Here is a 17,105-nt window from a genome sequence, read left to right on the forward strand (position 1 = left end):
TCGGTAATATTGGCCAAGTTGAGAACGGGGGCACAAAATAGAGGAGCTAGTATATGGAGGTGGTCCTGGCACAAAGGAGCGCAGGGGCAGCCAGTCAGGATTATGGTATTTAGCTGCCTCCTCCTCTAGGGACAATGTCTCTGTGGGAGAGAGGCCATTATCAGGCCCATTCTTAGCCAGGGATTTTAAAGTTGCAAGGGAGGGATAAATTTTAAAAGGAGGAGTGTGTGTGGTTGCCATCTCAACTGCAACAGCCTCAAGGTGGGTGGCAGGGACATTTAAATCAGGCATGAAACTAGAAACAGACTCGGAAACAGAGGATAGTCGAGAGTGTCGCTGTAAGACCTTTTCCCCTTCTTTCACTAACTCCTGAATATCTGGAAATTGTTTATAGACTTGAAGTATATCATTCATCAGGTTCTAATAGGAAAAAGCCTGAACAGGGACTTTCTCAGGACCAAAGGTTTCATAAAAATCTTTTAAGCAATCTCCAACCCTAACCCATCTTTTCTCATCAATAGTCCCCTCTTGGGGAAACCATGTACAAACATCACCAATGAAATCAGAGACTCTTTTAAGATCCTTTTTTTTTAGCCCTTACTCATCATGTCTTGAGGGACTCTTTGAGACTCTTTAAGAATAGATCATGTTTGCTCAATGCTTGTCCCATAATTTCGTTGCTTTTCCTTATCTTAACTGGATCAATCTCACAAGCGGGCGACTTTGTGGTAATCACAATGTGGATCTTCTCTCTTCTCTCCGGAGAAGCATCGATTGATCCTATGCTTGAGGGATGTACATGTGGAAGCAACATTCAATTGGACCCTGACCCAAAGGGCCACATGTTGGGTGACAAGTGTCCCGGCCTGAGGGGATTCACCGAGACCCTAGGGAAGGAGGAGAATGAATGAAAGGACAAGAGACACAAAGAAGAAGCACATGTCTGAATGTCTGATCAAGTGCTTAAATTTTATTGTTCGGGCTGCTGTTATAAAGACAAGCAGTTGGGAGGGTCATCTAACAGTCAGGGTCCAGGGTCATTCCATAATTGCAAAGTTCTCTAAGCCCACAAGGATTCCTAGCCCAAATTACTTATCTAAATATTTTCTCACAAGCAAGAGGGCAATTAAAACATTTCTCTGCTCAAGTTGCTTATCTGATTAATATTTTCTCCCTGGCAGGAGGGCAATAAAGCATTCTTTAACTCAGGCTGTTTGCCTAATGGGCACTTGCTCTCAGGCAGGAGGGAGTCTTGGCTTCAGGCACTTTTATTTATATTTTAGATGTTATCCCCTTTGCACATCCCCCACCCCCCAAACCTCTTATCCATTCCTCCCTCCTCCTGTTTCTATGAGGGTATACTCCTACCCATTCATTCACTCCCACTTCCCTGCCCTTGAATCCCCCCTCACTGGTGCATCCAGCCTTCAAGGGACCAAGGCTCTCCTCTCCCAATGATGCTCAACAAGGCCATCCTCCACTACACATACATCTGGAGCCATGGATCCCTCCATGTGTGTTCCCAGGCTAGCTGTTTAGACCCTGAGAGCTCTGGTTGGTTGGTATTGTCACTGTCCTCATGGGGCCACAAGCCCCTTCAACTCCTTCAGTCTTCTCTCTAACTCCTCCATTGGGGACTTTATGATCAGTTCGATGGTTAGCTGTAAGCATCTGCCTCTGTATATGTCAGGTTCAGGCAGAGCCTCTAATGAGACAGGTGTATCAGGCTCCTGTCAGCATGCACTTCCTGACATGCACATCAGTGTTTGCATTTGGTGATTGTACCTGGGATGGATCCCCAGGTGGGGAACTCTCTGGACAGTCCCTCCTCCAGTCTCTGCTCCACACATTGTCTCCATATTTGCTCTCATGAGTATTTTGTTACTCCTTCTAAGAAGGACTGAAGTGCCCACACTTTGGTTTTTCTTCTTCTTGGGTTTCATGTGGTCTGTGAATTATATCTTGGATATTGTGAGATTTTGGGCTAATATCTACTTATCAATGAATGCATACCATGTGTGTTCTTTTGTGATTGGGTTGCCTCATTCAGGATGATATTTTCTAGTTCCATCCATTTTCCTAAGAATTTAATGAATTCATTGTTTTTAATAGCTGAGTAGTACTTCATTGTGTAAATGTACCATATTTTCTGTATCCATTCCTCTGTTGAAGGATATCTGGGTTCTTTCCAGCTTCTGGATATTATAAATAATGCTACTACGAACATAGTGGAGCATGTGTCCTTGTTATATGTTGGATCATCTTTTGGGTATATGCCCAGGAGTGGTATCACTGGATCCTCAGGTAATACTATGTCCAGTTTTCTGAGGAACTTCCAGACTTATTTCCAGAGTGGTTGTACCAGCTTATGAAAGGCCCCCAGGAAGGGGAGATCCCTCACTCAAGCCACAAGAACTCATGGCCACCCAAAAGACTCAGAGACACCAATCTTGATGTAACCAGCAAGAGGTATATTTCAATCAGCATGCTGAGGGTGAGACCCCGTAGTAACCCATGCAGGGGTAGAGGAGCTCGACCCCTAGTAAGGGGAGTGTAGGATATTTAAAAGAGAAAACCACAAACCAGGGGAGTTGGGAGGGGTAACTGTGGAAAGTGTCAGGATTCAGGGAACAATTATGGAGAAAGTGCCAGCCCATTGCTCAGCATATGATAGGGTTTGAGAAACAATCATGGGGAAGTATAGGTTTTTTCTCAAGGCTCAATCTTATTCAACCATATCATTTATATAGAATAAAAAATTATAAAGATCATTTTATAAAATATACATAGGTTCATTTTTAGGTTTTTCTTTAAAAGGCATGGAAAACTTTGTCTGAAGCAGGCTAAGAATGTGGACCGGCCAGTTACGGGAACTGGCTAACCACAAAAAGAGAAGAATGCAATTCAGCTAGGTGGAACCAAGGAACTGGTGACCACAGTGACTGGGCAGGACCACAATGACAGGGCAGGACCGAATTTCTGAGAATAATGAGTATATAGAGTGTTTCCCACATGACCCTGACTCACATAGGTTGGGTTCCTCTGGAATTTTCCACTATTTTTATGTTATGTCTCCTTAGCAACCCCCTCGACCCCTCCTCATCCCCTGATTTGTGGTTTTCCCCTTTAAAAACCCTCCTCAGACCAGCTGTCCTTGTCAGTTCAGTTCCTGCGTGAGCAAATGAATTGACCAACAGCTAGCTGTTGCTCCCAAATAAACCTCTGCTGTTGCATTCAGTTTTGGTGTCTTGCGAGAGTTACTGGGTGGTCGTATCATCTTGAGACTTGAGTGAGGGTCTCCCCTGAGTGGGGGATCTTCAATTTACATTATCTACTTTGTTCTTAGCCACATTCTTGTTCGTGGAGCACAAAGCCCTAGAACTAGCTGAACTCCTCTCCTGGCTCTTTTTATTGTTAGTCTGCTAGAAGTGAAAATTCTCTTAACCCTTCATTTACAATCCCACCAAAAATGGAGGACTGTTCCTCTTTCTCAACATCCTGGCCTGCATCTGCTGTCATCTGAGTTTTTAATCTTAGCCATTCTGACTGGTATGAGGTGGGATCTCAGTGTTGTTTTGATTTGCATTTCCCTGTTGACTAAAGATGTTGAACATTTATTTAGGTGTTTCTCGTCCATTCGATATTCCTCAGATGAAAATTCTTTGTTGAGCTCTGTACCTCATTTTTTAATTGGGTTATTTGATTGTCTGGAGTCTAATTTCTATGGTTCTTTGTATATTTTGGATATTAGCCCTCTATCAGATGTTGGATTGGTAAAGATCTTTTCCCAATCTCTTGGTTGCAGTTTTGTCCTGTTGACAGTGTCCTTTGCCTTACTGAAAACTTGCAATTTTATGAGGTCCTGTTGTGGAAGCCCTGATCTTGTATTTTGATGCTAATTCTGCTTTCCTGGGAGGGGCTGCAGATGAGGAGTCAATCAGTACACAGGTGACTTCTTGTGAACCTTCTGCTCACCTTAATTTGTAGAATGAAAGCTAGATCCAGTGATTAGGCATTAGAAGGGGAGGTGGAGTGAAAAGATTTGGGAGAAGAGAGGAGGAGGAAGATGGAGGGGAAGGTGGAAGGACAATGGAGGAGAAGCATGTGGCCTGGAAAAACCACAAGTTATAAAGGGTCTCATAGATGGGGAGTAGAGTTGTGTAGTGGTGAATCTGCCCAATCTAGGCGTGCAGTGTGTATTCATAATATTTGAGGTTTTTTTTATTGATCAGGCCTTCTTGCGTTGGAGAGTTACTGAAATAGGTCCCATGTGTCAATTCTTGAACTTAGAGCATAAGACATTAGTGTTCTGTTCAGGAACTTTCCCCCAATGCCTGTGTTTGAGGCTCTTCCCCACTTTCTCTTCTACTAGTTTCAGTATATCTGGTTTTATGTGGAAGTCCTTGATCCACATAGACTTGATTTTTGTACAAGGAGATAGGAATGACTCAGAAATAAAACTACATACTTGATCTTTGACAAAGAATCCAAAACTATACAGTGGAAAAAAGAAAACATTTTCAACAAATGGTACTAGTCTAACTGGCAATCAGCATGCAGAAGAAAGCAAATTGATCCATTTTTTAATCTCCTAGTATGAAGCTTAAGTCCTAGTGGATCAAGGGCAACATATAACCAGACATACTGAATGTAATAGAAGAGAAAGTCAGAAAGAGCCTTGAATGCATTGACACAGGGGAAAATTCCTGAACAGATCACCAATGGTTCAAGTTCAACAATTGACAAATGGGACTTTATGAAATGAAAAGTTTCTGTAAGGCAAATGACACTTTCAATAGAACAAAATGACAACCTACAGATTGGGAAAAGATCTTCACCATCCCCATATCTGATAGAGGGTTAATATTCAAAATATACAAAGAACTCAAGAAGTTTGACTCCAGAAAACCAAATAACCCAATTAAAAATGGAGTAGAGAGCTAAACAGAATTCTCAACTTGAGGAATCTCAAATGGCCAAGAAGCACTTAACGAAATGTTCAACATCTTCAGTCATCAGGGAAATGCAAATCAAACTGACCTCGAGATTCCACCTTACACCAATCAGAATGATTAAGATCAAAAACTCAAGTGACAGCACATGCTTAAGAGTATGTGGAGAAAGAGCAAAACTTCATTGCTGGTGGTATTGCAAACTGGTACAAACACTCTGGACATCAATTTGGAGGTTCCTCAGAAAATTGGAAATGGTTCTACTTGAAGACCCAGCTATGCCACTCCTGGGCATATACCCAACAGATGCTCCACTGTACCACAAGGACACGTGCTCCACTATGTTCATAGCAGCCTTATTTGTAGTAGCCAGAAGCTGAAAACAACCCAGATATCCCTCAACTGAAGGATGAATATAGAAAATGTGGTTCATTTAAACAATGGAATACTACTCAGCTATTGAAAACAAGGATATCATGAATTTTGCAGGCAAATGGATGGAGCAAGAAAATATCATTCTGAGTGAGGTAACCAATGCTCCAAAGGACATATGTGGCAGGTACTCACCAATGAGTGGATATTAGCCAAAAAGTTCAGAATACCCATGATACAACTCGCAGACCATATGAAGCTTAACAAGAAGGAAGGCCCAAGTGTGGATATTTCAATCTCATTTAGAAGGGGGAACAAAATAATCACATGAGGCAGAGGAAGGAAGGGACCTGGGTGGGATAGGGGAGGAGGAGGCAAAAGTGGGTACAGATAAAGTATGTGAGGAGACAGGAGAGAGGGCCAGTAGACTGAATATAAATATGCTGCAGTGAGGAGTGGGGGATGGGGAGAACCCATAGAAAGTCCCAGACACCAGGAATATGAGAGGCTCCCAGGACCCAATGGGAATTACTTTAGCCAAAATATGCAACAAATGAGAGATAGAGCCTGAAGAGACCACCTCTACCCACCCATCCTAAAATTTTTGATCCAGAATTGTTCCTGTCTAAAGGAAATACAGGGACAAAATGGAGCAGATATTCAAGGAAAGGCCATCCAGAGACTGCCTCACCTAGGGATCCATCCCATCTGTAGACACCAAACCATTACACTACTGCTGATGCCAAGAAGCACTTGCTAACAGAAGCCTGGTATAGCTGTCCCCTGAGAGGCTCTACTAGCATCTAATACAGATGTAGATACGCATAGCCAACCATCTGACTGAGCCCAGGGATTCCAAAGGAAGAGTTAGGGGAATGAATGAGGGCAACTCCATAGGTAGAACAACAATGTCAACTTTGGGCCACTCAGAGCTCCCAGGGACTAAACTACTAACCAAAGAGTATACATCTAGGGATCTATGGCTCCAGCTATATATGTAGCAAAGGATTGTCTTATCTGGCATCAGTGGGAGGGAAGGCCCTTGGTACTTTGAAGACTTGATGCCCCAGTGTAGGGGGGTGCTAGAGTGGTGATGTAGGACTGGGTGTGTGGGTGGAGGAGCACTCTCATTGAGGAAAAGGGGAGTGGGGATAGGATGGGAGTGTTTGTGGAGGGGAGACTCAGATGGAAAACCACTGCCAACCATTGGATTGTTGTTAGGGACCCCTATAGAAGAGTTATGGGAAGTACTGAAAGAGCTGAAGAGGATTACAATCCCATAGGAAAAACAACAGTAGCAACTACCCAGACCTCTCAGAACTCCCTGGGACTAAGTCACTGACCAAAGAGCATATATGGGCTGGTTTGTGTCCCCTGCTACTTATGTAGCAGAGGACTGCCTTTTCTGGTCCTTTGGAGACTTGATGCCCCAGAGAAGGGGGATATTAGAATGGTGAGGTGGGAGTGGGTGGGTGGTTGGATGAGCACCCTCTTAGAGGTGAAGTGGGGATCAGGTGGGAGAGATCATGGATGGGGACCTGGGAAATTTGAAATGTAAATAAATAAAATAATTAATAAAAAAGAGTATATCACATTTTGAAAAATAAATTTATAAAAAAAATGAATTTGGATGATAGGAATGAACACAATAGAGGAGAGTAGCAAGCAATTACCTGACCAAAATCTCCAAGTGATTATTTCCCCACAGTGACACTAATTTTAACAACATATTGCCACATCAACAACTTTAGAGTACCAAGGAGATCTGGTGTAAGTAGCGTGTCTAGTTTAAGACAATAAGAAATTACACACTGAATAAAGCAGGAAGAAAGTAGGTGCTCAGAATGCCTTCTTCTAAACTCTAGACTATAGGTGTAAGTCTGTGCTCACAGTAGTCCCATTCCTACCCCATTGAGCACAGTGTAGATATCTTAACACCTCAGACCTAGCCCTTAGATCAGGTCCCATGTACTGATCTTCTGAAACTCTTTAACGAGAAGCCCAGTGTATTGTATCCACCACTCATCTCATAAGCCCCACAGACAGTGAGGAAGAAGACTTTCCTCAACAAAGAGCAGAACATGAAAATATCACAGGAAGATGCTTTTGAGCTCATTGCCAAGCCCAACACCATGAGACATAACCAGGTAGAGGAAAATAGCATACATTCCCATGTACAGGTCTATTTCACAAGTCATGATTGTTTTGGTTTGCACAATTTTCAGACATTGCCTCAATCTGAAATATATCTGTGAGACTTTCAGGCACATTTTCTAGGATGATCAACTCTGTGATATCTGAGGTGGCGATAGGGTTTCTATTTCAATTACTTCTACATCCTTAAACAGGATAGACAGTAGGAAGACTGCCCTAACCAGTGACTGAAGCAGGAGGTCAGTATAGGATACTGACTTGAGTCTGTGTTGACCTGATGAAAACTCACAGTTGAAGATTGCATAGAAGCTTTTTTTCAGTACTCATTTGTATTCATATCATCTTCAGCAAAAAATATAACAGAATATAACAAAACAAAACAAAACCAAAAAAACAAAATGGAAAAGAATCCCATTTATTACAACTACAAGGTTTGCTTGGCATTACTTAGTCTGATACAAAATTGTTTAATTCAGACTCTCCATGCATGTCATGAGATACAACACTTTTCCAAACCATGTATGTGCCAGAAGTGGAGCCTAAAAATAAGAGTTTACCTAGGTATATATTGCTTTGTCCAAATTCAGACATCCTCAGTTCCTACTGTAGGGTATCCTAACACCACACAGGAAATAGAAGGAGGAAATCTATTTCCAAGGCCCAGTATTCATGTGCACATAGGGTATGAAGATTTTTTTAGAAAATGATGTGTTGGGGGAGGGAGTTTAGAGGGAGAAGATGTGAAAATAGTGGTTTTAGCAGATGTGTTACCCTACCTTCCAACTCCCAGCCCTAGGATCTCAGGAGGGCTATGTGCAGTGTGTGCAGAGGTGAGGGGAAGAGAGCACCTACAGTGCTTTTTCATAGGGGAGACTCATGATGGGTGAGGAAGGTGCTTTTTCTTCTTCACTCCCACACCCAGGCATTTCCTGATGGCTATCTGTGTGTGTGCGCATGTGCCCGTGTGTGTGTAAAACTCCAAGTGTGAGACAGCACAGCCCGTTTAGGTCCTTTTTATGAAATAACACAACAGAGAATTGTGTGCAGTCAATTTAATAAAATAGAAAGAAATAAATGTGAGGTTTCAACAATTGTCTTGCACTTTATAGGTAGAAATGAAGAATCAAGAAAGAAAAGTTATGATTTGCAGCATCAATATGAGTGACCATTGCCAGTTTTCTGGAGTTCTGTGAGCCAAAGTTCTTGTGGAGGATTATGATGACTGTTGACAGCTGTCGCTGTTAAATATTGCCTCCTGGAGAACCAAAGCAAGGAGATGTCTTAAATTTAGAGTTGTGCCTTAAAAGTCACAGGTTAAAAATCATTTTTCTTGCTAGAATTTTTGTTTATTTTTCTCTTAGTAGTGTTTAGACTGTATAATAATTAGTATGTGTATTTGTGTGGAAGCCCCAGTGTGGGGGAATTTGAGGGTGAGAATTGGGGAGTGGTTGGAAGGGTGGGGCACACCTCATAGAAGCAGCAGGAAGAGGGACAGGATAAGGAGTTTCTAGGGGGGAAAATGGGGAAAGGGGATAACATCTGAAATGGAAATAAATAAAATATCTAATAAAAATTAATAAATAAAGAAAAAAGTCACAGGCTAAAAATCAATTTTTCTTGCTAGAATTTTTGTCCATTTTTCTCTTAGTAGTTTTTAGACTGTGTAATAATTAGTATGTGCATTTGTGTGTGGTGTGCATGTATGTCCACACATGTGTGGAAATCAGGGCACAACTGTTGGAAGCTAGTTCTCTCTTTCTGCCTTTACATTAGTGATTTTACAGTTTACAAAAGAAAACAAATTAAACATTACCATCATCACTTTAGAATAGTTCAGAGTCTCCTCGTCCTGGTCTAGAAAACATTGTTTGAATTCCGTCACAGCATTTTTAGTAAGAGGTCCGTGTACATATGGACTAAGCAATCCCAGATAGTCTTCCAAAGACACAGATGGGTCAATTGTATGATTAATGACTTCATCTAGAGTACTGCAGCCAGAACCTGGAAAGACATGGCATTCGTAGATGGAGGTTTGAACTCATCAGCACTTGCCTATCATGACAATCATGCTCTTGAGTACAAGTGGAAGCACAGATTGGCAATGATGATGAGGCATTGCCAAATTTGGGACAGAAGATACATGCTGTGAAATTCTACTTAGAAACAACAGAGTCTGCCCCTAACATCCTACCACAACTAAGCCACATCTCACACAACCTTAACTAACAAGGAGACTGAAGAGATGGCAGGATGTTTTGCTGGGCATGGTAAACATTCTTCATTACTATCTTGAGTACATCATGGAATATGTTCAAACATCCTATAAATATCTCATCTAAAATATTATTCATGTTGCTCTGTTAACTCTAGCATCTGCATCACTAAGCAACATAAGCAGAAGCCATAATACTTGAAGTGATCTCAGGCAGCCAGGCTAGGAGCTGGGTGGGAGGGAGCTCAGGACTTTGATTCACTTGAACTAGTCTTGATCTTATTTAAAATTCACTGAGCACTGTAGCGGGAAATTTTTCCCGCAAGTTGGGAGGAGTTAAGGTGGGAGGAGTAAGGAGAGGAAGAGGAGGAGTAAAGAGAGGAAGAGGAGAAGGAAGAGGAGGATCTCCAATGCTGGTTTCTCTGGCCGCCTGAGCTGGCGGTCTGAGCCAGGGGCCTGAGCCGAGAAGTGGCCTGTTTCTGCCTCGGCTCGTGGCCTCAGGCCTTGCCTAGTCAGTAACATGGCAGCTCTGTAACACAAGCAGATTGAGTGTCGTCGTTTCTAAATATCAAACACAAGTGGTGCCCTATATTAGGCGCCACTTTGTTGTGGGAGATATTTAAAATGACGGCATTCAATCTGGCTTTTCTAAATCAGCTGCCATGTTCCCAACTAGCCCAGGCCTGAGGCCATAAGTGAGTGGTGGAGGTGTGTTCTCGCTGCTGCTGTGGCTTAGATGGCTGGAGAAACTCGCTTTGCTACCCGTGAGATGGCAGTATGGGAGATGGCTCTGCCAGTCTTCCATGCTGTCTCTACAAGGTTGGGCTGTCCCAGACCATCCTACCATCCATCCGGGCCCAGTAGGAAATGAGACTCTAATGTTTAAATATTAATCAAAGGCTTTATATAATTGGTAATGCTCAATTACAATATGCCCACATAATTATAGATGTTTATCAGTTAACTAACCTAGATAAAAGTTGTTACCCAGGACTGCTCTCGGTACATGTGTGGTCATCCATGGCGCCTCCTACATCTCTGCCTGTCCCTCGCCTGCTCCTCCTCTTCCTTCTCCTTAGTCCTCTCACCTTAGCTCCTCCTACAGAGCACTTCACATTTTTTCAGCCTGTACCAAGCAAAGTAGGCAATAAAAACAATGTACACTCTACAAATCACACTGCATGAGGGCCATTTATAATGGCCAAATTCTTTTTTTTTGAGACAAGGTTTCTCTGTGTAGCCTTAGCTGTCCTGGAACACACTCTGTAGATCAGGCTGACCTTGAAGTCAGAGGTCTTCCTGCCTCTGCTCCTGAGTGCTGGGATTAAAGATGTGCACCACCTGCCCAGATGACCATATTTATTTTTCAATTAAAGTATAATTACATCATTTCTCCCTTACCCTTTCCTCTCTCCTACCCCTCCATGTCCCACAATCTATCTATCTATCTATCTATCTATCTATCTATCTATCTATCTATCTATCACATATCTATCATCTATCCATTTAGTGTTACTTGTATGTATATGATTTCAGGGCTGATCATGGTATTAGATAGCCAATCAGGGAGCTCATCCCTGGGAAAGATTATTTCTCCTGCTCTTGGAATTCCTTAGTTGCCTCTAGTTTTTTTTCTCAACAGACAGAGACTATTAAAGAAAACCATAGCTAGTTGAGATGCAGAGAATATCTGATCATAGTGTACCCTGCCCTAATTGGTGTAACACAGCTCCTGTACCCAAGGCTCAGAGAGCATCACAGTAGAGCGGCAGAAAGATTGTAAGAACCAGAGGACCAGAAAATCTGCTCTGAGATAGTTTCTTCTAAAATGATGGGGAACTTTTTACCTATGATATTTCAACATATGGCTGCCTAAACAAGAGCTTTTTAAAATTACATAGCCTTTAGTATTTCACATATGAATTATGTTTTTCAATCATCTCCATTCCTCTTTGTGCCCCTTCAGTTTCTCACAGATCTCCCTCACATCCTCCTCACAACTTCATGTCTCATCCGTCTTTGTTTTTAAAAATGATACGCTGAGTACAATTAGTGTTGCTCATTTTTCACTGGTGTAAGGCCATACACTAGACCCTGAAAAACCTATCCTGAGCCACAATCCTGAAGCAAATTGACCCTTTCTCCCTCGGCAGCCCATCACTTGCCAAAAGCTTCTCTTTAGGGGTAGGGCCTCATGACCCTGGTCAGCTTGATCTTGTGAAAGTCCTGGGCAAACAAACACTGCCCCTCTCAGTTCATCAGTACAATAGCCCCCCACATGTCTAGAAGACAGTATTTTTTTTGGATGTTTTATTTACATTTCATATGTTGTCCCCTTACCCCATCCCCCACCCACCCAGGAACCCCCTATCCCTTCATCCCTCCTCCTTCTTCTCTGCGGATGTAACCCCTACCTACCACCCCATTCCCACCTCCACACCCTCAAATTCCCACCCCCTTGGGGCGTCCAGCCTTCAAGAGACCAAGGATCTCTTTTTCCACCTATGCCCAGCAGGGCCCTCCGCTCTTACATATACAGATGAAGACATGGATCCCTCCCTAAGTGCTCCCAGGCTGGTGGTTTAGACCCTGGGAGCTCTGGTTGGTTGGTATTGTTGTTCTCCTCATGGGGCCACAAACCCTTTCAGCTCCAATGGTCTTCACTCTAACTCCTCCATTGGGAACCCCATGATCAGATCAATGGCTAGTTGTGAGCATCTGCCTCTGAATATGTCAAACTCTTGCAAACCTCTGAGGGGACATCTATATCAGGCTCTTATCAGCATGCACTTCCTGACTTCCACATCAGCATCTACCTTTGGTGACTGCACATGGGATGGATACTCAGGTGGAATGGTCTTCAGACAGCCCCTCCTTCAGTTCTGTCCCTCACTTTGTCTCCATATTTGCTCCCTTGAATATTTTGTTGCTCCTTCTAAGAAGGATCGAAGCGCCCCCACTTGGTCTTCCTTCTTTATGAGCTTCATGTGGCCTGTGAGTTGAATCTTGGACATTTCAAGGTTCTGGGCTAATATCCAATAATCAGTGAGTGAATACCATGTGTGTTCTTTTGTGATTGGCTTACCTCACTCAGGATGATAATTTCTAGTTCCATCCATTTACCTAGGAACCTCTCGAATTCATTGTTTTTAATAGCTGAGTAATACTCCATTGTGTAAATATACCACATTTTTTGAATCCATTCCTCAGTTGAAGGACATCTGAGTTCTTTCCAGCTTCTGACTATTATAAATAAGGCTGCTATGAACATAGTTGAGCATATGTCCTTGTTATATGTTCGAGCATCTTCTGGGTGTATGCCTAGGAGTGATATAGCTGGATCCTCAGGTAATCCTATGTCCAATTTTCTGAGGAACCACCAGACTGATTTCCAAAGTGGTTGCACCATCTTGCAGTCCCACCAACAATGGAGGAGTGTTCCTCTTTCTCCACACCCTCGCCAGCATCTACTATCATCTGAGTTTTTTATCTTATCCATTCTGACTGGTGTGAGATGGAATCTCAGGGTTGTTTTGGTTTGCATTTCCCTGATGACTAAGGATACTGAACATTTCTTTAGGTGCTTCTCGGCCATTCGAGTTTCCTCAGTTGAAAATTCTTTGTTCAGCTCTGTACCCCATTTTTTAATAGGGTTATTTGGTTGTCTGGAGTCTAATTTCTTGAGTTCTTTATATATATTGGATATTAGCCCTCTATCAGATGAAGGATTGGTAAAGATCTTTTCCCAATTTGTTGGTTGTCGTTTTGTCCTATTGACAGTGTCCTTTGCCTTACAGAAACTTTGCAATTTTATGAAGTCCCATTTGTCAATTCTTGATCTTAGGGCCTATGCCACTGATGTTCTGTTCAGGAACTTTTCCCCTGTGCCCAAGTATTCGAGGCTCTTCCCCACCTTCTCTTCTATTAGTTTCAGTGTATCTGGTTTTATGTGGAGGTCCTTTATCCACTTAGACTTGAGCTTTGTACAAGGGGATAAGAATGGATCAATTTTCATTCTTCTACATGTTGTCTTCCAGTTGAACCAGCACCATTTGTTGAAAATGCTGTCCTTTTTCCACTGGACAGTTTTAGCTCCTTTGTCAAAGATCAAGTGACCAGAGGTGTGTGGGTTCATTTCTGGGTCTTCAATTCTATTCCATTGATCTTCCTGCCTGTCTCTGTACCAATACCATGTATTTTTTATCACTATTGCTCTGTAGTACAGCTTGAGGTCAGGGATGGTGATTCCTCCTGAAGTTCTTTTATTGTTGAGAATAGTTTTTGCTATCCTGGGTTTTTTGTTATTCCATATGAATTTGAGAATTTCCTTTTCTAACTCTGTGAAGAATTGAGTTGGGATTTTAATGGGAATTGCATTGAATCTGTAGATTGCTTTTGGTAAGATGGGCATTTTTCTTATATTAATCCTGCCAATCCATGAGCATGGGAGATCTTTCCATCTTCTGAGATCTTCTTCGATTTCTTTCTTCAGGGACTTGAAGTTCTTGTCATAGAGGTCTTTCACTTGCTTGGTTAGATTCACACCAAGGTATTTTATATTATTTGCGACTATTGTGAAGGGTGTCATTTCCCTAATTTCTTTTTCAGTCTGTTTCTCTTTCATGTAGAGGAAGGCTACTGATTTATTTGAGTTGATTTTATAACCAGCCACTTTGCTGAAGTTGTTTATCAGGTTTAGGAGTTCTCTGGTGGAAGTTTGGGAGTCACTTAAGTATACTATCATATCATCTGCAAATAGTGATATTTTGACTCCTTCCTTTCCTATTTGTATCCCTTTGACTTCTTTTTGTTGTCTAATTGCTCTGGCTAGGACTTCCAGTACTATATTGAATAGGTAGGGGGAGAGTGGGCAGCCTTGTCTAGTCCCTGATCTTAGTGGGATTGCTTCAAGTTTCTCTCCATTTAGTTTGGTGTTGGCTACTGGTTTGCTGTAAATTGCTTTTACTATGTTTAGGTATGGGCCTTGAATTCCTGATCTTTCCAAAACTTTTATCATGAAGGGATGTTGAATTTTGTCAAATGGTTTCTCAGCATCTAGTGAGATGATCATGTGGTTTTTTTCTTTGAGTTTGTTTATATAGTTTATATTGATGGATTTTCAAATATTGAACCATGCCTGCATTCCTGGGATAAAACCTACTTGATCATGATGGATGATTGTTTTGATGTGTTCTTGGATTCAGTTTGCTAGAATTTTATTGAGTATTTTTGCATCAGTGTTCATAAGGGAGATTGGTCTGAAGTTCTCTTTCTTTGTCGGGTCTTTGTGGGGTTTGGGTATGAGTGTAATTGTAGCTTCATAGAACGAATTGGGTAATGTTCCTTCTGTTTCTATTTTGTGGAATAGTTTGAAGAGAATTGGTATTAGTAGAAGACAGTATTTTTTAGCAGTATTCCCTGACCTCTGACTCTTACAATCTTTCATCCCCCCTTTCCACGGTGTTTCCTGAGTCTTAGAAAGGAGGATATGAGATAGATATCTCAGTTAGGGCTGAGCACTCAACAGTCACTTATTCTCTGTACTTTGATCAGGTTTTGGTGGGAGGGCTTTACATTATTCATTACTGGAGGAAATCCCCAGAAAAATGCAAGCTGTCCTCCCTATCAGCATGAATACAAAGAACATGTAGATAAAGGATCACTAAAAGAATTCAGAGCAATCTCTCATATATCTGTCACATAATGTCCAAGCTTTTTACCCTCGCATTATATGCTACAATGGGGAAGCAGCACCACTGGGAAGTTTCCCATTTCATTCTACAGTTAGAGAGAGTCATGAATACATTCTGCAGGAAACCGTACGGGTCCACTGTTAAGGGGAGCACATTTATATTATCACTTCTTTCTGCTGAAATATCTCATAATCAAACCTGAGCCTTGCCATGGATTTTAAAATAGCAGTTTTCATAATAGGACATTTTGTATAGTTTTGACACATGATATGAAGCTCCAACACAAGAATCAAACCCACAATACCCTTTTTATTATCTGAACTAATGTTGATCCATGTAGTTACTACATCAGACACTTTACACTAGTGCTCAGGTACAATGGTTTCTTCCTGGAAGACACAGTAGGAATGTGTGGTATAAAAGCACTCCTCCCTTCTACAGAACTTACCACTGGCATAGCAGTAAATGGGGATGGTGACCAACATGAACAGAATCACCAGCTTCATGTTGAGACAGTCCCTTTGGGTTGCTCTGTTGTCCAAGACAGAAATCAGGAAACTCTCTGGAGTTGAGACCTCAGTGTTCCTCTATTTATTGCTTAGGAAACCACCTTAGTCTCATCCAATAAATAAGAACACAAGTCATATGTTTAATATGGCAATGCACCAGGATGAAGAAGAGCCAAAGAACACAGATTTCATTGAAGAAAGCAAGGAAACAGATTTTTGAGACTCTAGGGAACCACTAATGAGGAATGGCAATAGCAAAGTGTTGGCAAGTGCTACTAATGTCCAATGCAGATTACAGCGTTGTGGGTTGATTTTATCATCTGCTGTTCTGGTTTTTAAGTTGGTCTCATTTTTCCTCTTCCCTTCCTCCCTTCTCATCTTTTTCTCACTTTATTTGCCTTGTTAATATCATCCCTCATTTTGTTCCTCCTTCTCCTTCTTTCCTGTCCTCCTTTTCTCCCTTATAAGCTTCAAGCTGCTTTAGTACATGTCTGTCATTTTCTGTTGATTTCAGTGGTTGGGCTTAGTTCATTATGGCATACTCCCTCTGCTAGATAAACTTTCCTTTTGTTAACCTTCTTTGTAAATCCCTTCCAGTTCTGGAGGGGGATTACCAATTTTGATTCATTATTGAACAGGTCTGGAATCTAAAATCTCCTCAGGTCCTGTCCTTGGGAGAGTTATAATGCTTTTCTCTCTAAGATTTCTTTTAGACATTGGTAAAATGAGGATTTGAATGACACCATGATGAGCTTTTATCAGGATAACAGATGCTGTGTGTTAAAAAAAAATCTGTCATATTGCATAGTATAAGACAACCTTTAATAAACGGGAGTTTCTGTGGCTGGAGAGATGGCTCAGCAGTTAAGAGCACTTAGTTCTTTTGCAAAGGAACTGAATTCAGTACCCTGCACTCATATAGTATCTCACAGTTACTCTAGTTTCAGGGGATCTCATGCCATTTTCTAACCTCTCTGGGTTCCTGAATGCATGTCTTACACTATGTCTAAGCTATCAGTCACACACTTATGCACAGAAAATAAAATGAGTAAATACTTGAACTGTAAGTTTAATTTCTGGAGTAGCCATTATGGAAATGAGTATCAAGATTTCGCAAAACCTGAATCACTCATGATTCACCTCTATCTTTGGGATATACACCTGATGGAATCTGAGTAAGACTACTGCAGAGGCACTTGCATATCTGTGTTTG

The 17,105-nt window shown here is 41.7% G+C and overlaps 1 protein-coding gene across 1 annotated transcript; it reads right to left on the reverse strand.

The window, feature by feature from the left end:
* Nucleotides 1–8,691: 8,691 nt before the first annotated feature.
* Nucleotides 8,692–15,889, reverse strand: LOC114629426 (secretoglobin family 2A member 1-like). Its single transcript, XM_028777436.1, has 3 exons — nt 15,832–15,889; nt 9,292–9,479; nt 8,692–8,733 (listed from the first exon to the last, which is right to left on the reverse strand). Exons 1-3 carry the CDS (start codon nt 15,887–15,889, stop codon nt 8,692–8,694), a joined length of 288 nt encoding a protein of 95 aa, XP_028633269.1.
* Between the last annotated feature and the right edge of the window lie 1,216 nt (nt 15,890–17,105).

Source organism: Grammomys surdaster, unplaced genomic scaffold (assembly GCF_004785775.1).
Source record: "Grammomys surdaster isolate TR1022 unplaced genomic scaffold, NIH_TR_1.0 310, whole genome shotgun sequence".
Taxonomy (NCBI): domain Eukaryota; kingdom Metazoa; phylum Chordata; class Mammalia; order Rodentia; family Muridae; genus Grammomys; species Grammomys surdaster.

Excerpts from the sequence above, each read along its gene's own strand:
- LOC114629426 (XM_028777436.1), bottom strand. The coding sequence starts at position 15,889 with ATGAAGCTGGTGATTCTGTTCATGTTGGTCACCATCCCCATTTACTGC. Across the intron at positions 9,480-15,831 it reads CATTTACTGCTATGCCAGTG|GTTCTGGCTGCAGTACTCTA; the intron begins GTAAGTTCTGTA and ends ATGTCTTTCCAG. Across the intron at positions 8,734-9,291 it reads ACTATTCTAAAGTGATGATG|GAGGCAATATTTAACAGCGA; the intron begins GTAATGTTTAAT and ends TTGGTTCTCCAG.